The 19975-nt window shown below is 47.0% G+C and overlaps 9 protein-coding genes across 9 annotated transcripts; 4 read left to right on the top strand and 5 right to left on the bottom strand.

The window, feature by feature from the left end:
* Positions 1-226: 226 nt before the first annotated feature.
* On the top strand, positions 227-1677 carry V1513DRAFT_446724 (60S ribosomal uL10 domain-containing protein). Its single transcript, XM_066898311.1, has 3 exons — positions 227-403; positions 461-510; positions 570-1677. The coding sequence occupies exons 1-3, from the start codon at positions 343-345 to the stop codon at positions 1422-1424; spliced, it is 966 nt and encodes a 321-aa protein (XP_066752896.1). The 5' UTR covers positions 227-342; the 3' UTR covers positions 1425-1677.
* V1513DRAFT_446729 (Vps53-like protein) lies at positions 1489-4377 on the bottom strand. Its single transcript, XM_066898312.1, has 4 exons — positions 3253-4377; positions 3056-3198; positions 1985-2998; positions 1489-1933 (listed from the first exon to the last, which is right to left on the bottom strand). The coding sequence occupies exons 1-4, from the start codon at positions 4081-4083 to the stop codon at positions 1771-1773; spliced, it is 2151 nt and encodes a 716-aa protein (XP_066752897.1). The 5' UTR covers positions 4084-4377; the 3' UTR covers positions 1489-1770.
* A 138-nt stretch (positions 4378-4515) lies between these two features.
* On the top strand, positions 4516-5279 carry V1513DRAFT_446730 (uncharacterized protein). The gene is made up of 3 exons (XM_066898313.1): positions 4516-4678; positions 4740-4894; positions 4953-5279. The coding sequence occupies exons 1-3, from the start codon at positions 4595-4597 to the stop codon at positions 4972-4974; spliced, it is 261 nt and encodes an 86-aa protein (XP_066752898.1). The 5' UTR covers positions 4516-4594; the 3' UTR covers positions 4975-5279.
* Positions 5280-5773: 494 nt separating this feature from the next.
* V1513DRAFT_446734 (uncharacterized protein) lies at positions 5774-8356 on the top strand. Its single transcript, XM_066898314.1, has 3 exons — positions 5774-6335; positions 6428-7502; positions 7564-8356. The coding sequence occupies exons 1-3, from the start codon at positions 5922-5924 to the stop codon at positions 8154-8156; spliced, it is 2082 nt and encodes a 693-aa protein (XP_066752899.1). The 5' UTR covers positions 5774-5921; the 3' UTR covers positions 8157-8356.
* Positions 8112-10701, bottom strand: V1513DRAFT_479759 (Alpha/Beta hydrolase protein; the record flags this gene model as incomplete). Its single annotated transcript, XM_066900311.1, has 4 exons — positions 8112-8525; positions 8586-8666; positions 8730-10314; positions 10465-10701. The coding sequence occupies 4 exons, from the start codon at positions 10699-10701 to the stop codon at positions 8470-8472; spliced, it is 1959 nt and encodes a 652-aa protein (XP_066752900.1). The 3' UTR covers positions 8112-8469.
* Positions 10702-11582: 881 nt separating this feature from the next.
* Positions 11583-14303, bottom strand: V1513DRAFT_446744 (uncharacterized protein). The gene is made up of 2 exons (XM_066898315.1): positions 12495-14303; positions 11583-12439 (listed from the first exon to the last, which is right to left on the bottom strand). The coding sequence occupies exons 1-2, from the start codon at positions 13810-13812 to the stop codon at positions 11844-11846; spliced, it is 1914 nt and encodes a 637-aa protein (XP_066752901.1). The 5' UTR covers positions 13813-14303; the 3' UTR covers positions 11583-11843.
* Positions 14304-15080: 777 nt separating this feature from the next.
* V1513DRAFT_432125 (uncharacterized protein) lies at positions 15081-15996 on the bottom strand (the record flags this gene model as incomplete). Its single annotated transcript, XM_066896394.1, has 4 exons — positions 15081-15353; positions 15410-15641; positions 15843-15936; positions 15963-15996. The coding sequence occupies 4 exons, from the start codon at positions 15994-15996 to the stop codon at positions 15081-15083; spliced, it is 633 nt and encodes a 210-aa protein (XP_066752902.1).
* A 1126-nt stretch (positions 15997-17122) lies between these two features.
* V1513DRAFT_432126 (uncharacterized protein) lies at positions 17123-18152 on the bottom strand (the record flags this gene model as incomplete). The annotated part of the gene is made up of 2 exons (XM_066896395.1): positions 17123-17284; positions 17340-18152. 2 exons carry the CDS (start codon positions 18150-18152, stop codon positions 17123-17125), a joined length of 975 nt encoding a protein of 324 aa, XP_066752903.1.
* A 39-nt stretch (positions 18153-18191) lies between these two features.
* V1513DRAFT_118788 (uncharacterized protein) lies at positions 18192-19625 on the top strand. Its single transcript, XM_066894146.1, has 6 exons — positions 18192-18460; positions 18517-18565; positions 18899-18955; positions 19009-19108; positions 19167-19455; positions 19527-19625. The coding sequence occupies exons 1-6, from the start codon at positions 18430-18432 to the stop codon at positions 19574-19576; spliced, it is 576 nt and encodes a 191-aa protein (XP_066752904.1). The 5' UTR covers positions 18192-18429; the 3' UTR covers positions 19577-19625.
* The last annotated feature ends 350 nt before the right edge of the window (positions 19626-19975 follow it).

Genomic DNA, 19975 nt, shown 5'->3' on the forward strand with positions numbered 1-19975 from the left:
GGTGCCTATACTAGTTGTTGCTTTGACAGTTATGCTCTATATCACTTTATAGTAATTTCAAGCGCAACAAGTCACGTGAATAAAGGGTTTGATGGAAGTAGGGTTCAAAGTTGGACTGTGACTGCGCTTCACCAGTCGTTGCCTCGACACCACCGAACGCATTCGCATCGCGAAATACCTGTCGAAATCAGTAGGCTCATCTCTACAATCCCAAACTAACCAACCCGAGGTAAGTACTGGACGGCAAGAGTGCTTATTGATTTACGGTAATCTCGATGGCAATTGTACTGATGCATTTTCTTTAGCGCCTTTAAATATCCTTTCTTCCTAATTAGAGTCGACATGGGAGGCACTCGCGAAAAGAAAACCGAATACTTCACCAAGCTTCGCTCGCTCCTTGAGGGTAATTACTGACTACAGTTATGATCGAATGAACGACTGAATTAACATTGAGCAATAGAGTACAAGAGCATCTTCATTGTCGGTGTTGACAATGTCTCTTCCCAGCAGGTACATATAAGATTGTCAGAATTTCCTAAGATCAGAGTGTTAATATTTATGGGTAACAGATGCACGAGATCCGAAAGGCTCTTCGTGGCCAGGGTGTCATTTTGATGGGAAAGAACACCATGGTTCGCCGTGCCATTCGCGGATTTCTCTCCGACTTCCCCGAGTTCGAGCGCCTTCTTCCTCACGTTAGGGGCAACGTCGGGTTCGTCTTCACCAATGCCGACTTGAAGGAAATCCGTGAGATCATCCTCGCCAACAAGGTTGCTGCTCCTGCTCGTGCTGGTGCAGTTGCTCCTAAGGATGTCTGGATTCCTGCTGGAAACACTGGTATGGAGCCCGGAAAAACCTCTTTCTTCCAGGCCCTTGGTGTCCCTACCAAGATCGCTCGTGGTACCATTGAAATTACTTCAGATGTCCAGGTCGTTTCTACCGGTAACAAAGTCGGTGCTTCCGAAGCCACGCTTTTGAACATGTTGAATATATCCCCGTTCACCTACGGTATGGCTGTTCTCCAGGTCTATGACCAGGGTCAGGCTTTCTCCCCTGAGATTCTCGATATTGAGGAGGAAACTTTGATTAAGAGCTTCACCTCTGCCATTGCCACCATTACTACCATCTCTCTCGCCATTGGCTATCCCACGCTTCCGGCTGTCATCCACTCCGTCATCAATCACTACAAGAAGGTTCTTGCCGTCTCAATTGCGACTGAGTACACCTTCGACGGATCCGAGGCCATCAAGGACAGAATCGCCAACCCCGAGGCATATGCAGCTGCCGCCGCTCCTGTCGCCGCTGCGGCTGCCAGCGAAGAAGCCGCACCAGCTGCCGAGGAGGCTCCTGCCGAAGAGGCGGAGGAGTCTGAAGATGATATGGGTGCGTTTGTCCCTTGTGTTTCAAAGCGTGGAAATTGCTAACAAGTACTGCAGGTTTCGGTCTGTTCGACTAAAGATATTAAATCGATTTTTATTGTTTAAATGTCTTTGCCTGTATCATAATATCAAAATTGGAGAATAATGAGAATGGGCCTCCTGTGCATAATAAAATGGTGCATGTTAAATATCACCAATTGAACATATTTGGAGTAGCTGAACCCGATCACCTCTTCCCTTTAGTACAATATACAGGATGAGACACCATAATCCTATTAAAAGAATTTCAAGTCTATATGATTCTAACGCCAAATTGTGACCGTAATGATGTCCATGATATGCCGTCCTTCCATCCAATTTAGTGAAACTACGCGATGTGCCATCACTATAATTAGCTGCCCCAGCGGAATTTCTCTGGTAATGCTCTTTGCACGATGTTCGATGTCGGAAGGTAGACTTTCAAATTGTCCGGAAGATCAGCTGATTGCCCAGTTAGAATCGCTTTGAGAACTGACTCCAAAGGAGCTGTAACTCGGTTCACCACATTAACATATCTGCATTCTCTTGTTAACTCTGTTCGATGCTGCTGACACTCGGGAACTTACGTGGTAGACGCGTGAGTATCTGGCGGAGATACTATTACTGGCAGACGCAGCAAACTCTTTTTGAGAACATAGGTATCCAGTAGCATTTGCTCCGTACATATTTCCGTCAGAGGCTTGCATTTGGAAATTTGCGGTAAATAAGTATTGACCGTGGATTCAACGATACGATCGCAAAAAGATCGAATGTATATATCCTTATGAAGGTATTTTAGAACCTCTTTCACATCACCTTCAATGGTCTTAATAAGCTCTGTAACATAAGTACTTTGGTCGCCGACGCTATATAATTTGCCCCAGTTCATGTTTAACATCTCTCGCCATGCTGGTTTGCAGTCATTCTCCACCTTCCGTACGAGACTCTGAACTGCAGAGCTAGCGACCGACAAGAAGGCATCTTTCTCTTTCTCAAAATCCACTTGTGTTTTGAATTCCTCGTCAATGACATCTGCTATTCTCTGTTCCAGCTGCTCAATTGTCGTGTGGCAATAATTCGCAGTAGATATAATTAAGCATGTTGTTTGAACTTCCAATTCTACCGTTATCTTGTCGATAATATGTGACGCAAGAGCTCTATCGGCATACTGTTGAAGATATTTCGCAAATGTTCTTGAGAGGTTAAGAAGCTGCGCGCCAGTAGATATCTTTGCAGATTGTGCAAGTACTTGCCGATAGAACAGGAACAAGTCAACTGAGGACGGCAATACTTGTTGCGGCGTTTCTTCCTCGGCCGATGGTGGGAGAATCATTTGGTTGCTGTACTGAGTAACTAGCGCCAATAATTTTCTATCTTGCGATTCTACCCAGAGACCCAAATATGGCTCAAACGCTTCGGAGATAGCTCGTCCAAATATTAGTGTACCTTTATCACCCAGGTCGCTGTCAATAGACATTCGAATGCTTGAAAACCTCCTTTCCAAAAACTGCTCGAATTCCATTGTTTCCTCAAGGGCTTTCAACAACAAGTCGACGTTTAGGGCCTTTCCACTGCGAGATAGATGCACCTTGTAATCATCCCTAAATTCGTCAGAGTAACTCTTCATATGCCAACACACGCTGTAACACAGGGCGCACCTAGTAATTTCGCAGAATGAGCGACAAAGGCTCTCTGCGATTTTCCAATGCTGAGGGAACATCTGGTTCATTTGAGGCTCCAGAGTCTTTAACATCCTTTTCAAGTATGAATATCTACGCGGTATATTATCTAACGATCCAGCCTATCATTATATTAGCACTACCACTGACGGTCAACAAAGTAATTACGAGCGTACTTCATCGCTTCCACGAAATATGTTTCGATATTCTCGTAATTGTACATTGCAATACCATGTCGTCAGCCGGTGCCTGTAGCTGTCGCCGAGCGCATCCATCACCAGGCATCCTTCTAATAGCTCAGATGATCTCTCTGCAAAATATTCTGGCCGTCGTCCATCAACTGCTGCCTCAAAATCGGCGCAAACTTGCTCTCCGATTGCTCGTTGAAGTTCGGCAACGTTGCGGCTCAGAGTCGCGATTTGAGCAATTGATCTGTACGATTTAAAATGCCCCGAGAGTTCTATAACTGCTTCTAAAAGTTGTGCTGCCTCCTTGTATTGCCGATTCTTGCTGAATATCGTAAGTTGCTCGTATGCGGTAGTCAACATCTGCAACCGTTTCAACATAGTCATAGACATTGTCAAATTTCGCTTGGTTTCGTCAAGTTTCCGAATATCTGCTGTCATGTCGGTAATGACCTCCTCTGCGATGACAGCTCGCTCACGAACAGTTTCGATATGTGAGAATATCGCAGCCAGCTCTGTGTGCGCGCGGGCGACTCGCTGCACACTAGGCTCAGCCGCCTGTTGAGCCGCCAGCATTTCCTCCATTTTAGCATCCAGTGCGCAATAGTATGCATTCAAGTAGCCTTTCACCCGAGGAACCGCGCTTATGCTTTCAGGCTTTGAAAATATCTCGACCAGATGCGGTATATGGTTATAATCCGCCTGATCTAGAGGATCGAGTATCGACGAGTAGGCTGACTCATTTGACAAGCCAATTCTATCTGTCGATTTCTCGAGCGAATTGTTGTTGTCTTCGGCTGTTTTGGTGTCTGCAGGTGCCATGAGTCTGGACGACGTTTAGATCCGTAGCTCGTCTCGAATATACAGCTGCTGCTAGTAAGTAACGTGCCACTGATCTAAGCCGGAATACAAAGGTATAGACACTGTTCGAGATTGATCAAGCAATTTAGAGTTCAATGCTCCATGGCATAACAAACCTGCTTGGATAATCTACTCACAATAGAAATTCCCTTCGATAAAGATGGAGCTGGCACTGATGTAGAGTCGTCGACTCGGGAACCTACAACTCGATAGAAGCGCTCCAGCCACATCACTGACGATTCGCAGTCAAGCCACTCATACACGCCGCAGGAGATCAAGCGCAAAGGTGTTCCTTGGTTAAGGATTTAAATCTTTATATAATGTTGCACTTACACAGTTTCCGAAAGAAATTATTTTCGTGTCGGATCTCGTGAAGTGCTAATTTACCCATTGAGAAGTATCACTCGCATTGCTATTGCGACATTTATTCTTTTTATTAGATCACTGTACTATATATATTATACGAAAGGCAATGGATCCCGGAAATCTAAGTCAGAAAGAGACCAAGAAGTTGGAGAAGATCAACATTGACTTGACGATGCGGAGCATCGCTGTGGTAAGTCTGGTTTGAATAGTTCAACATGTTACGATCATTGTAATAAGATTGGAATATTTAGACTTATATGTCGATGATCGGCCGGTGTTTTGACAACTGCGTCAATGACATGACCTCCAAGTCACTGACTGCTAAGGAGGAAAAGTGTGTGAAGTTGTGCAGCGAAAAGTTCATGAAGTACCAGCAGCGTCTTGAGCAGCGATTCAATGAAGAGAGGTGAGTGGCATTCTTCATAGTTTGCATTTGTAGACTTATTATAATTAACTTGTAATAGCGCGAACTTGAATGCTCTTTAAATATTGGGTGCGTGGCCAATATCGAATGGACTTGCATGTCGGTTTCACATAGCACACCAACTACGCGGTTGTAATTAGGCACAGTCACTTTTTTTTATTCTGTGTTGGTTGCAGTAGGATGCACAGGATGCGCTTGTAAATATACACGGTTTCTAGTTAGCCTAGAAATATAACATTTCGCTCGATCACTGGACTACATATAGCACATTGCATGTCTAATTAATACTACAATGTTCTTCTCGTTATTTAGATAATCGAATGCGACTGTCCGGGCTATGCATCCAAGTGGCTGATCCCATACATATTACGTCTCGTCATGCAGGCAGTGGAGCCCAAAAAAGCCGATCACTGAACTACATATAGCACATTCATGCATTAAACGTGAGCGCCGCTTTGTATTAGACGGCCACCAAACCCCTTATTTTGAACATTACGAACAAAATGTCGAGATCTGGTGGTCCCGCCCTGCATGCCACCTGGCAAGACCAGATGGCAAGGAGACAAGCCTCAGCGCACAGCTACCCTCCCCGAAAGGCGAATAGCTGTGCTCGCATGTGTATAGATCTCCTAATGAGAATCTATACAAGAATCTAAAGAAAGGAACATCCATTTGGACAAGGGCGTAGGGAAATCCTCCGGGAACAAACAAAAACCCAGTGGGAAAACAAAGAATCCCAGAGGTAAAAACCTAACACTGTTCCTCCTACCCTGCATACATCACTTATGTTATGGCATAGGGTTAGGTCTCTGGCTTACAGAGCTTTGTTTATCTGCTTTATAGAGTAATCCACTTGGTCAACAAAATTATTTTGCTGTGGTTTTATGTGTCCTTCTCGAGATCTGACGCATAATTGTGAGTGGTAGTAGACTCCTATATATAAATTTATAGACAGAATCAGCAACCTTATCAACGACAGCAATCGCAACAACTACAGCAGAATTCGGTCATGACTTCACATCAGAATGGTCCACAAATAACTTCTGGACTTGGGCGACAAAATCAATCAATGCTGCCAGGGACCCGATATGCAAGCGTTCAACATGGAGTCGCAACGGCCAACCAACTTGTCCCGACAGATCAGTCTCAGTTAGTGTACATTGTGCCCCAAGGTCCGCCGATGCAGTACCAAACAACACAATCAGCTGCCGACACTCAACAAAATATGTTCGTACAAGTCCAGGATCCTCAGATGTTCGGTCCCCATTCTAGAGCTCGATCACCGGGTTCAGTCTTCAATTCACAGCAGCAGGATAATGGGCAGCTATTCCATGAGCAACGAGGACAGCACGAGCAGCGACTGCTAGAGCACCATCTTTTGGGAACAGCAATATTGCCTATTCCGGAAATCCAGGGAAATAAAGCAAGTCTATTTAGATTATCATGACATTCGCGCTTTATTTTGGCATCGACATCTCGCTCGAGGTTGCTGATGAAAATGCTAACTATGGCCAGGAATTGCCAAAAGAGCATGGCACTGTGCAGCGGCATCGTCAGCAGGCTTCTGCAGCGATAGTCGACAGCACTTCGTTGGAGGTGATGACAACAACAAACGGACGATTATCGGCATCTGCGAGTTCGGAAAATCAACGAAATACAGAGTCGAGAATTACGGAAACGATACTGTCTTTGTCGTCAGCTACTGGGAACGCATTGGGGAAGCACCAGCATGTCAACAATTCACAGACGGTAAAACGTCATGCGAATATTCAGGCCGATACATACGAGTTCGGAAAGACGGACGAGTCGAAGACAAACACGTCTAGCACTGCGATATTATGGTCGTCGACTCCGGCACCGTTTGTGTCGGCAAGTTTGTCCGGAGAGCACGAACCGTCTCGTAATCTGCCAGTGGCAACTGCGGATCATTCAGAACAAAACGTTGTTTCGAGTGATAATACCGAGTCTTTAATCATCTCTAAATATTTAGCACACTCTAGCAAACCCGACGTGGTCAGTGCAACCCCGGCAAAACCATCCGCGAAAAGAGTGAGGAAAGCGACAGCAACGCCGGCAACGAAGTCGGCAAAGACACCGGCAACAAAACCGGCAACGAAGGCGGCCAGGAAGCCAACTCAACGTAGCCAGGCGCGCTCGTCCGAAGTAGCTACGAGTACGTCAAGCACAGCTGACAATGAGGATCCCGCCACGGAATGTCAGCAGTCGTGTAATGAACTTGTAGGACAATCTCATATTACCGTCTCCCCCGACAATTCAGGCTGCATGCAGTCTCAAATGTCGCTTACACAAGATAATCCTTTCAGCTCAACCTTGCTATCAGCTTATATCACCTCGAAATCGGCAATGGGTACAGCTTCATTAGCGTCGCACTATGCGCCGGAAGATCACTTGGTATGGGCGCGAAAACTGGCGCATCAGGCCGTAGATGCGAAAAAGCAATTTGATTCTCTCACGGAGCGACTTTCTAATGATGAAGGGAAGTGGGGTGAATTGATGCAGAAGCATACTGCATCCGTACGAAAGGCTGTGAGTGAGTTAAAGAAGGACGTCCGTGACCGTGCTACTCAGTGTAACGATTTAATTTATGCTTTGAAGACACATCGGACGGTGCTAACTGACTCTGATTGTAGTAGACAATTCGACAGAGCAGATTCAAGCCGTGTGCAATTCGGTCAAAGAATATGTCGCGGTTACTGAGGAAAGGATAAACAGGTTGGATGCAGCTGTATTGGGCTTAACTTCAGAAATTGCCGAGTTGACTGCTACTGTTAACAAGGCTCTGGCCGAGATGTCGAAAGGAGAAACAGTGGCACCTCTACAGCAGGAATCTCAGACACCGAAAGTAGCACCATCGGGTACAATTGACGATCTTGCCCCACGAGGATGGAAGAGAGCAAGAGAGGAAGACATCACCGACGTCCCACCAAACAACGGATTAAGCCCCCTGGTTCGCGGGATATCAGAGCCCTTGGATCAGTCAAATGTTCAGAATGCGGAAGCGACTCCAATTGGCCGACGCCTGTCTGCGCCTATTCCAAGCAACGAGAACCATTTTTCAGCTTCGATTACCGCCGACGACGTTTTTGTTCCACATTACACCTTTGACACCCGTCGGAAATTGACGAGCAGTTCTCAGCCTCCAAGCGAGGCTTGTGATGAAGATTTTGAAACGAAAAATGCCGGGGCTGTCTGTGCTGCTGTCAACGGTCTAGCGGCCAGTTAGGACTCAGGAATGATGGAGCAGTACCTCAAACTCGGATTGCTCTTCGACTTGCTTCGTTGCCTTTTTGCTTGTTTGCACACCAATTGACTATACTGTATCTTATGCCTTGGCGTGAGCTATGTTACTAGGCACTCTCCTGTCGGTGAATGCATCATATATAGCGAAGACATGAATGTTACCAACTATAATAAAAGTACATGCTAACAAACCAAACCGAACAACAAAATTTTGCGTTCAACTGCTGACGACAGTGACGTGTCCAATCTCTAACTTACCAACGGGATAACAGGCCAAATTGCTACCAAGTCGGCTTTTACAAAAGCGAAACTTCGTCATGCACGCTTTCAGCAATTTCATCCAACAACGCAGCTGTGCTCGTCCTACCAAGTACAGTCTCCCCTTTTTGAGCAGACATGGCGGAGCTCGAACCAGACCAGTGGTTAATGAACTCGAAAATCTCCTTGTGCCATCTTCGTGAATTTTCTGGCTTCAGGACCCAGTGATTCTCGTCTATCACAAGTGTCAGTATATTTCCAAGGATAAACTTTACAGAACATGATGTTCATGGCACACCTGGAAAATGTAGTAACTTGGACGGTACGCCTAGTTCTTGCAACACATTAAACGCCAGCAATCCCTCGCTTTCAGGCAATCTGTAATCCTTCGCGTTATGTACGATGAAATGAGGAGTAGCCCAACGATACATTCTATTCATGGGATTAAACTTATAATAACCCCTCGTATTCTGGAGAAACGACCCGCCGAAATCATGAATCGGGAAATATAATTCCTCCGAGGCGTATTGGTTGAGCGTAGAGAAAACACCGTCGTGCGTAACAAGTGCTTTGAAAACCCGACCGAGAGCGGAGCCTTGGATCCAATTGACCATGTATCCGCCATACGACGCGCCAGCCGCGATCATGCGTTCTGTGTCTATGAAGCTGTACGTCTTTGTAACGTATTCCAGCCCCAGTACGAGATCGATATACGGATACGAGCCCCAAGCGTTTTGAATTTTGTCGGTAAAATCTTTGCCGTAGCTAGTAGATCCGGTGGGGTTAATCGTCACTACGACGTATCCATCATCCCCGTTATCTGCCCACACTATCGGATTCCAACGTGTAGACCACGAATCCATCCACGCGGACTGTGGTCCGCCGTGGATGAGGAACGCAAGTGGATATTTCTTGCGCGGATCGAAATTGGACGGATATATGATAAACCCGTGGACTTGCACGTCTCGGGAGCCCTTGAACCAGAACTCGCCGATTTGGCTTTCGTGAACACTTGCCGATGCGTCGAGGAGCAGGGTTGTGGAATTCGTTTTCATGTCAAATATTTCAAAATACGTAGATTTGACGATTCCGCTATTTGAAAGTAACAACTTTGGCGAAGTATTTTCGATGAACTCGACTGATTCGACAGAATGCGTCGTATTGAGCAGAACGGGAAGACTGCTTGAGTCCTTAAGATCCAATGTCCATAGAACTTCACGACCAATATTCTCGCCAGTCAAATATAAGATGTTGTCTTCGCGGGGCGACCAAAAAACTGACGAAGGCGACCGGTCAAATGTTTTCCCGTATGTGACATTATTCGCCGACGTCGCAGTTCCATCCGCGGAAAGCTCGTAGACAAACACAATGTTTTGGTCAGACTCGTAGCCGTTCTCAAGCTGAACTAATCCCGCAATTTTTTTGCCATTGGGGGCAAATACTGGGGAAGAGCAGGCACCGTAGCCGGCTTTGTTAAGCGGCAAGTCAGGCGTGTTTGACGACGTGTAATTTAGGACGTAGAAATACGTGGCGGTGTTGTTTGCAGGATTAAGATCCGGCGCTTTGGCGTTCACAACTAGGAGGTCGTCGTGCAAATCAAAGTCGGACGTGCTTGGGTATGGCATGATGGGCGACTCGATGCCGAGGCCCTTAAGGTAGTTCTTGAATGGTTCCTTGATGCTGGCGAGATCCTTCTCGGAAAGAAGCAGGCCAAAAACAGATTTGCGGTTCTCTGTGAGCCAGTAATCCCAGTGTCTGACAAAGATACTGTCGTAGAGTAATCCAGAGTCTGGCTTTGCAGGCGCGTCAGGCGAGAGCAGAGATCCATCGGGCGTAGCCCATCCGGACACCACTACACGAACGCCGGATGGCGTAACGCGCGTCTTGAGCAAAGAGACAGATCCAGGGAATGAATATAGCGCTTTAGTCTTTCCATTATTAGTGTTAACTGACCACAATGCCGTGTACGCAGACGACTGGTTCAAGTACAGTAACGTATGCGCATCAATTCCAGCCCACGCAATGTCACCCACATCCCCCGCGTCAGCCATAATCTCCTTTGTATCCCCTGTCTCAAGCGAAACAAGTTTCAACGTCGCGTTCCACGAATGTGACCTGAAAGAGTAAGTCGACTCCGTAAATGCAGCGCTCGTGCCGTCTTTGTTTGGGAGTCCCGCAGACCTACGCGGTGCCGTTAACAAGTCATCGTAGCTGAACGCCAATACAACGGCTGCGACCGTGGAGATGAAGCAGAGTATGAAGGCCCTCATCGTTTAATATACAGGGCAAGACAATTTCGACTTCGTTGATGGATCTCGTTCTGCACCTTAGTGCAGCGTTGTGCAAGATATCTCGGGGTCTAGGGCGAAAGAATTCGGAGCTAAATGTCACTTCCGCATTAAATCAAGGTTATCGTCCAGTCAGCTTTGACATCTAAATTTACCCGGATCAAATCATTACGTCATTGATATAAACGTGCAATGAAAGCTTGCCTGTCCATCGGTGGAGCAGCGTCAAAACTATCTGCATCCAGCTTCGCCCCGGGTGTACAATACCTTGTGGAGTTTGTGTCCAGTTCAAAGGCGGATACATATTTACTTACTGGAGGAATATTATCACTTGCACTGAGATCGCCGTTATGGCAACCAGGTTTGCTGCTCTCTCCTAGCAACTGAATTTTCATAAATTCGATCATAGCCGTACATTGTGAGCGCAACACTATAATCTGTGTTGTTTTGGTGTGCCTTTATCAGTTCACAAATATGGAGTCAGATCAAGCCTGCAGAACAGGAGCTCTGTGTGGATTAAACTGGACGTCATCGGTCGGTCAGTGCTCTGTCTGCCCGATGATGACTTTGGGCACTCTTACGCTATATAAAATGTGCTCGTGGGGTGTCCAGAACCGATGCATTTTGTCCTATTGTTATTTATAAGTCATCAAAGTGGTTTATCTTCTGGATGCGCCAAATGCGGGTCAGTCGGTCAGAGATTTATTATTGCTGATTTATTGGTTCTCTTCTTGTCGCAGGCAATACAAATTAATGTCCATTACATTTCTCAGCTTGTCGCAGAAGACATAGGGTAGCCTAGGAAATTTTTTTTTGGTTCCGGCTTACGAACTGTTAAATCACACAGCAAAATAATTAAGAATGCCATATTATCGCCAACAGCGCACACTCGACAGTTCAATTCTTTGCATACATACATTCCATATTCTACAAAAGAGAAATATACAATACATATAGCACACACTCTATCTCCCCTGAAAATTGAAAGCGAACGCACTGCCGCATGAAGGTAAACTTAATATTCCTGGCATTTAAGCTTGCAATAATATTTGTACAACACCGCGCGCTTTATTGGTATTTTTCAATCATATTTTTTTTATCTTTACCGGCGAACGCAAGGCATCCTATCCCGCGCTCCATCGTCCAGCACCAGTTTTAGCAGTAACGACTGGTGAGCCAGATGACGCCACACGGACCTTGCCCTTCGTCCTAATCGTCCGCGCCTTGGTCGGCGTTTGTTGCTGCGAAGTACTACTTCCCAAACTAGGAAACTCCTCCATCGACTTCATCGACAGCGGTGCCGCGGCGCCCGCGCGTCCTGGCGTGCTGCTGCCATTAGTGTGGCTGGTCGACCCATTCAAAACCACTTTCCTACTGACTGTAACCGTTTTCTTCGGTGGCAGTATGTCAGACGCGGAACTGGAGCTCACTGGCAAAGAAGGGAACTCAAACTCGTCTTTCAATGTTATATTCTTTTTGATGCCACTCCCTGCGGTCGCACTGCTCATGCCGTTCATGCCAGGCAAAATCGCAGCGGCACCGCGTCCTTTGCCGGATTCGGCCAGTCGGGTGAGGAGCTCTTGAGGGATGGAGTGCAAGAATACGCAGGTACTGCCCGCCAAGCAGGAATTTTGAAGCCAGTAGCGGCAAACGGTTGCCGAGAGATCGTGCGTGAAGCGGCAGTCTGGACGGAGACACTGGCCCGTTGTGAGAAAATACCCTTCTTCTTGTTAACCTTAAGGAGCGTAGAAACAAAGCAAAGAAGACAAACGTACGACAAACTGTGGGAATCTTGGCATGCTCCTTATTCCCTCCTACACCAGAAGTAGTTGCCACACTGTATGCGGGCCCAATAGTCTGTACTTTGACAGGCTGCTGCGGCTGTTGGGGCACTCGTCCCGTGAGCTTGTCGAGTAATTCTGTCAGTGTAATTAGAATGTCGTACCCATTCCGTTCCAAGGCAGCCGTGATTACAGTGTCCGTAAGATTAGCGGCAGCAGGGACTGCGAGAGCGGCACGGATGTGGTCAAATGGCGAGGACGTGCTGTCGACGACCGGGAGTGTCGCCGTCGGCGTCGCAGAGGAGATTGTCGGGGTCGTAGACGCGGTGGGCGTCTGCGTCGTAGTGGAAGCGGTGGAAGCGGTAGGAGTGGCAGCTACAGCTGCGACGTTCGAGAACGATGACACAGATGTGGATGGCGAAGACGACGACGAAGTTGATGCACCAGTAGGTGCAAAACTAGTCACTGGTGTTTGCATCGCGTCGCCGTCGTACGAATATGCCGAGATATCAAATGTCGGTTCAAACTGCAATCCCTCACCATAGTCAAAGACATGCGACTGCTGCGGCGACGCAAATATACCCGCCTCTTGGTGCTGCTGTTGTTGTTGTTGTTGCACCGTTAACGGTCTATATTTTTCGTCGTCATCGTCGTAGAAGTCGTGGTCGACTTGGAACGGACTGTAATTACGAAATTCAGCTGCCAAATCCGGCGAGCCGACGTTTGCAGGCATCTCAAATCCAATTGCGCCATCAGGGCTCAGAATCGTGTTGGCAGTCGTCGGCGCCGGTAAATGATATGCCGAAGTCGGAGCCGCGCTTAGAATAACGCCATTCACATTATTGCTATATACTGAATCCGGAGAGGCAGACCGCGTGGACGGAATTGAGCCGAATTCGCCATGGTACCCGCTTCCCACGCTCGCGCCGCTGTTGTTGGAGTTTGAGTACATCGACGGCCGACCTATGGGCATTGGCACCGCAAATTTCCCTCTCACGACTTTCTTCTTGTGTAAAGTCGTAGCCCCGTTTTGTAGTATCGAAGACATTATTGATTTCTTAGACGACTCGAGGGGCTTTTGGCAGCCGCCAGTAGCGTTGCCCGGACTTCTCATGGCGGTGGACGAACCGCCGTCCCGATGCCGCCAGAGAACGTCAAGAACCAGCGCATCTAGATCGGAGGAGGCTAATACTCTGGCCTGGGACGCATAGAATCGTTGTAATATGGCCGAAATCTGGTCAATCTGCTCCTCTTCCAGAACGGAAGGATCGCTTAAAATGGCGTCGCACTCGGCTTGTAAGCTCGCATCCATGCTGTCGGAAGTGTTGGCGTCGAAAGCAATGTTGGTGCTACAAGTGTTTGTTTCACTGCTGTTTGTAGTGATGCTGATGAGAAGCGCTTATTGCGTTGGCAATGCGGTTGAATATCGCATTTTTGACAACGTGTGTGTGGATATCGCAATCGATTAAGATGTCTGTATGTGAAATACCGAAATAACCACACTATGTGTAAACCAACAATGATATTCTGCCGATAATCGAAATACAGATTGGATTACACGACACAGTCGCACTAAATCCAACAAGCAACCCAAATTCTTCACTTGCCTGTACAGTACTGCCAGTACTCCAGACCTTTCAATAGCAAGATAAGCTTGAAGCTGTTAATAATGATGGAGATGCCTTAACCTTTACAAGGTTGCGAAAAAACAGTTTGGCTTCACTGCCACAAAATTAACGACGAGTGACCAAAAATTCATTCCTCCCCGCGGTAGGCTTGAAGGGGAGACGTATATGCTGTAAATGCATGCGAATGTGAAGTTTGCGTCAAAGGGCTTTGGCCTAACACGGTATCGGTGCGGTGCAATGTGACCCACCCTGACTTTAGCGTCCTTGTGTCGTATGGGCTTAGTCCATAATGCAAGAATCTCATTGCACTTAAGTCACCAGGCGGTGTCAAAAGTAGGTCATCTTGTGGCCCCTGCCCAAGTTTTTTCCCCAGCATGGGGGGGCTTTTAAGTTTTGTTATCCAAGACACTGGGATAAGGATATCGACACCGATGATGATTCCGCGAATTATTATCACTAAAATTGAAACCGTAAATGAACAGGACCAGCTGTAATAATACGCAGCACTAAGACGGCAATATGAATTACTCTCGCTTACTGTGACCCCGAATGTGATTAATTTTCGGTTCCAGCGGTTAGACGCCGCACGGGGTGGCGTTTGGTGAGCGCGTCAACAAAGTTCAGTCAAAAGAAGTGACATTTGAAATTCTAGTCGGCTATGTCGATTTAGTGTCATTTGATATTTGGATTACACAGAGCATATTAAGGCAAGTATTACAACATATGTATACAAGGCGAAAGCTTTCAACCAACAATTAAACAAGGAGTAACCAACAATCAAGCGGCGATGAACTATATCCACAACCTCCTAAATTCCGTGCAGGGTATAGATACGAGATATATCGTCACAAACAAAATATGATCCGACACAAAAAACAAGGTATGTTGCTATCACTACCTTCGAAATATCAATTTTTAGATTTTTTTGTTTGTCTAGACATTTCGTCGAGTTTTAAGTGTAATGCGGGAAGAATACGTCGTCCTGATCTTTTAGGGAGCCTAGCCCACTCGACAAGGCTTTGTCGATTGGCAGGTTATTTTGTGGAGCTGTTCCGGACTTGTAGGTGATGATGACACGGAGACCGTCGCGGACGACTTTGTCCCAGAATCGTTCGAGGATGATCGCACCAGGATGGCCGTCTTCGTCGACGTGGACGTTGAATGCGTGGTCGCCCTCGAAGATGCGCTTATTGGTGTTGAGCTTTCGAACCATACCGAAGAGAAGCTGTTCTGTTGGTTAGCTACCATCCCAATGGTAGGAATGGAGATCTCACAACGTACAGGATAGGTGGTGACTTCAGCTATGGGGATCATATACTGGAAGCTGCCCACGGTGTCATCAACGACACGAATATAAACGGAACCGAATGCAGGGAGCGAGGCAGAATGCATTGTTGGCGAGGAGGAAGATCCACCCTTCGAGGTGCCGTTTGCGAGCATGCCGATTGAGCCACCATTGGAGGATCCGGCGGACATACGACGCTGGTACGCGTTTAAGGTGGCCATATTTTTGCTGAATTTACACGGTCGATTAGTGAGTATTCCAGTCAAAAAAAAAATGGAGAATCGGAGGGCGCAGAGATATTTATGGATGCGTCCCGGGCGTTGACATGCAGAGCGACGCCCGGAGCCAGTCACTTGGTGTGACGGGAACTAGGTATGGACGAGAGTGGACTTCGAATTCGAATTCGAAGCAGTTCTGGCCAAGGCTTACTGGGCCAGACGCAGGGCGTCAATCGTGGGCGTGGGTTCATCTGCTTCCTTAGGCCCCGCAGTTTCCTCATTCGTGAGCACTTCTTGTTGCTGGCCTAAGTGGCTTGCCTAGAGTACTCACACACAACCTTTACTCTACGCGGATCGACGCCCATCTGGCCAAAGAGCTGGCATTACCGGCTGGGTGCTTGTTCAAGCAAATTGATGGATTCACTGTCGAAGAGCAGGCATAGGCAGAGTCTTAGTGGCCGTTGTGACAGACGGGGTCGACATTGCGGGGCATTGGACCATGTGACGTCAAGTAAATGTAGATTGGCAAGTTCACCCAAGGGTCATGTCGCGGACTGGTACGGGTCGCCAAACGGTTGCTGCGTATTTTCACCGGATCAGCTTTATTGTTCAAATGCACAGAGTATGCAATGATAATCTGGAACTGTGCAATTTATACCGAAAAAAAAATCCATAAAGACTTGTTGTGTGTGCGCGTCCGCTACTAGTTCCTCTCTCGCTTCTTTTTGCCTGTCTTGCTGACTGCTCTCGCTTATCGCACGCTACCGATTATGCCATTTGGCGCAAAATAATATCGTACTAATAGAAATTCATCATGTGATAAAAAAACTTGACCAATTGGCGAGTGTCTCTGCGGCGCGCCACTCTGCCATTATTATTACGAGGACCCGAAGACCGGGCAAGATCCCGCGATCCTTAGTTAAAGTAGAATCCCCACCACCCCCGCTCTCAGCCTCCTACGTATGTATACATTAGTCTTGTATCTTGTAGCTGGGTAATTTTATAGTGCATATGTGCCTTCCTGATTAATTCACTACACCCATTCCAGTAGTGAATTTACGGTGGCTATTGCTTACGATATGCTACTATGATCTCAGTCCAATCGCTTGGCAGGCTGCGCCATCTGTCTTAATTTTCCCGACACGTAATAAAAATAATTAGTTGCCAAATACAATGAATACGTGAATCACATGCTCTACCGAAGAACGGCAAAAAGCCTCTTACAGTAAAAGAATTATTCGCTGCAATATTAAATCAAATTAAAGTTATCGTTGCGCACGATTCGGATTGTTCCTGTAAATCATGTTCCAATGCGTCGATCCGCCAACAACGCGTGCCCAGTTGTTCGCAAACCCGCTTATATTTCTGAACGCACTCCTGTAAATGCTACATATTATTATTATTACGCCATTGATTTTGAATCTTTATTAATCGCAGAAAGTCTACCAGGTATCTCCATAACACAATACAGTAGCGGTCTCATTTCCAGGATCAGAACTTCCTAGCAAAGTCTCGTAACTTGATAAATCTCGAGTCACCCGGTCGTACTACTGCGATCTCTGCGCGGACAAGTAACCTGACAACAATACTATCTGGATCCTCCAACTCGACCCAACCGGAACTATCAGTGTCAAATGCCGCATTCAGCATGTTCTACGTGCTTCATTAGTTAACATATCTATCATTATCATGATATAAAAAGGTATACCTCTACTAGTATCTTTGCCTCCCTGGCAACCTTGGCTCTCCGCGTCCCAGTCCAAATATCATCTAGCGAAGTGCCTTTCGTTGGTTTCGCTTGCCTCTCCTCAAATCCGCCCACCGGCGCGCCATTTTCCTCTTCAACTAATACTTTCGCAACCCGCGAGTCCAGTAAATTCTTCAGAACACCCATTAGATGCCGTAACGTCGTCCGCGATTTGTCTCGTCGTGTAAGCAATTTCTTGACATATTTCTCCGTCCGCGCAGATATCCATGCGTCAGATGATACCGAGTATTTCTGATGATCAAGTTTGTTGTGGAGCAACGCGTGTCTAGCGAGCAGCAATTCCGACAGAGTGGCAAGCTCCTCACTGAGAGCTTCTTCCTTGACGACGTCGGACTTGGCTTGTTTGATTGCGTCATCCAGATATTTTATCGTGAAATCTGAAGATGCTTGGATGCGAGATAGCGGCTGTGCGGTGACGATCTCTTGTAATATTGTCTCGTCTTCTGACGACAGCTTGGCCGACGACGCCGGCCTGCTTGACACTGGACCGTTGACATGCAAATACCGTTTCGACGCAGCAATACTTCTAATCTGCGCCGTGTATTCATCAACATTATCCCCTGATTCCTGAAACTGACGTATATACCGCCTGGCGTCTTCTACTTCTTCCTCGAGTGTTGTCAGAATCCGATCAATAGCTGTGGGTTCGAACCGAGGATTAGAAGCGACTTCGGAGCGATGCCTGTGCCGGTAGGAATGCGAGAGATCAAGATAGTGAGATACGTCCAGATATGTCTTTGATGACGATGCCATTTTATCTGACCACTGTTCTATATTGCGAGATGCATCAATCTCCCAACGACAATCAACACAAACGCGTCCAACACAATAATACGCGCTCGTCAATAACCCTGGCATTAGGGTACCTTCCCTATTACGAAATCGTCCTACAGAATCTGTATGTAGGGGTTTGCAAGTCCGTCACTTAGGGCTTCGGTGGCATGTCCGATTTTGCCTCTGGTCAACCACAACTCTCTGGATCCTTCAACTTTCGATCTCTATTATTTTACCATAAAGACAACCATTAATAATGTCGTCCCGCTCAACGCTCTACGTCACCGGTGCGCTTAATTTATTTCTAGCTTGGCCTTGTACGAGCGTACTGACACTCTCGCAGGTTTCGCAAGCAGCATCCGCGCCCGTGACCTTGCGCACGAGTTCGAAAGGTACACTATCCATTTCTACCCTCTGACTCTACTCACATCCCCGTAATCGTCCATTCCTTTCTCGGCCAACGATCCTCGTTCCTCCTCGATGTCGCCAACATTTCGTCGTCACATTTCGTCGTCGTCGTTCGTTCGCGAGAAGTTCAGAAGGAATATATGGGTGTTCGCAACTTTTGTATCGTGATCATCCGAGGTTTGAGTACTTATTGGTGGTGCTTTCTCTAACCTTCTTGACTTGTGTTACTATACAAAGGAAAGAATATGGTGATAGACGTATTACGGGATATGTGGTCAGGAGTATTTTTCAAACAATGGTATTAACGCTCGTATTAGGTTCGGTCGCCTTGTTCGTTGTGACATACCTGCCCCCAGAAACCCTTCTTCTAGAGCGTGCGTATTCCTTGGTGGAACTCAATCGCGGAAGTGATAGCTGACGGGAATAGATTCGCATTTGTGGAGTACGAAGATCGCAGAGATGCTGAGGATGCTTACTATGACATGCACCACCGCCGTATCCGCTCTGGGGACATCCTGAACATAGAAGTTAGTCATTTAACATCGATTTTCGTTCGTCGTCTTTGCACAGTGCTAACGAACACAGTGGGCCAGAAACTCTCCTTCTTCGTCCTGGCGATACGACGAACGGCCTCGCCGCCGCCGTACCTCACCCTCGCCCCCTCCCAGACGCGGACGCGATTACTCCCGCTCGCCAGTCTCCAAACACGCGCGCTCACTCAGCCCACGCGATCGTCGGGACCGTGAAGGAGGTGAGAGCAGCGACACTGGCAGACTGGATGAACGAGACACACGTGAGGATGAGCGTGACAGAAGCCGTGAGCGCGAGCGAAGCCCGTATCCTTCGAATGGTAGTAAGAATGACGAGCGCTCTGGTGGGTATTTGTTCTAGTTCGTGATTAATTCGACTGTAATGGTGTGAATGCTAAAGTAATGAGAGGAATAGGCAAAGAAAGATCGTACGATGACCAGGATGGCGACGTCGTTGAGGATTAAGCCGCGAATACCAGTGTCGCCAATTACGTATTTTCTTTCAATTTCCTCTGTTTCGAATCTTTGAATAGTTCTTCTCGTTTATGTTTTTCCTGGAAAGTTATTGTGTTTTATTGTTGAACTTAATCAAACATAGCTCTAATCTAGTCCCGGTTTCGCGAATTGTAAGAAACAAATGTCGAGCGAACGTCGATCGAGTACGGTTATACGGTAAAGCGGTAATCACGGCGACGGATATCGAGCGACGGACGTTAAGCGGAACGGCAAAAGCAAGAATGATTTGTTTATGAAACGGCGAGTGTGTGTCTTTGCGTGTATCGGATGGAAACAACATCGCCGAATTTCATGTTTATACATGCTGCGGTCTTGATGCGGGAGCGGCATTTTCCTTTCTTTAATTAA

Source organism: Lipomyces chichibuensis (assembly GCF_038497645.1).
Source record: "Lipomyces chichibuensis strain CBS 12929 unplaced genomic scaffold V1513scaffold_21, whole genome shotgun sequence".
Classification (NCBI taxonomy): domain Eukaryota; kingdom Fungi; phylum Ascomycota; class Lipomycetes; order Lipomycetales; family Lipomycetaceae; genus Lipomyces; species Lipomyces chichibuensis.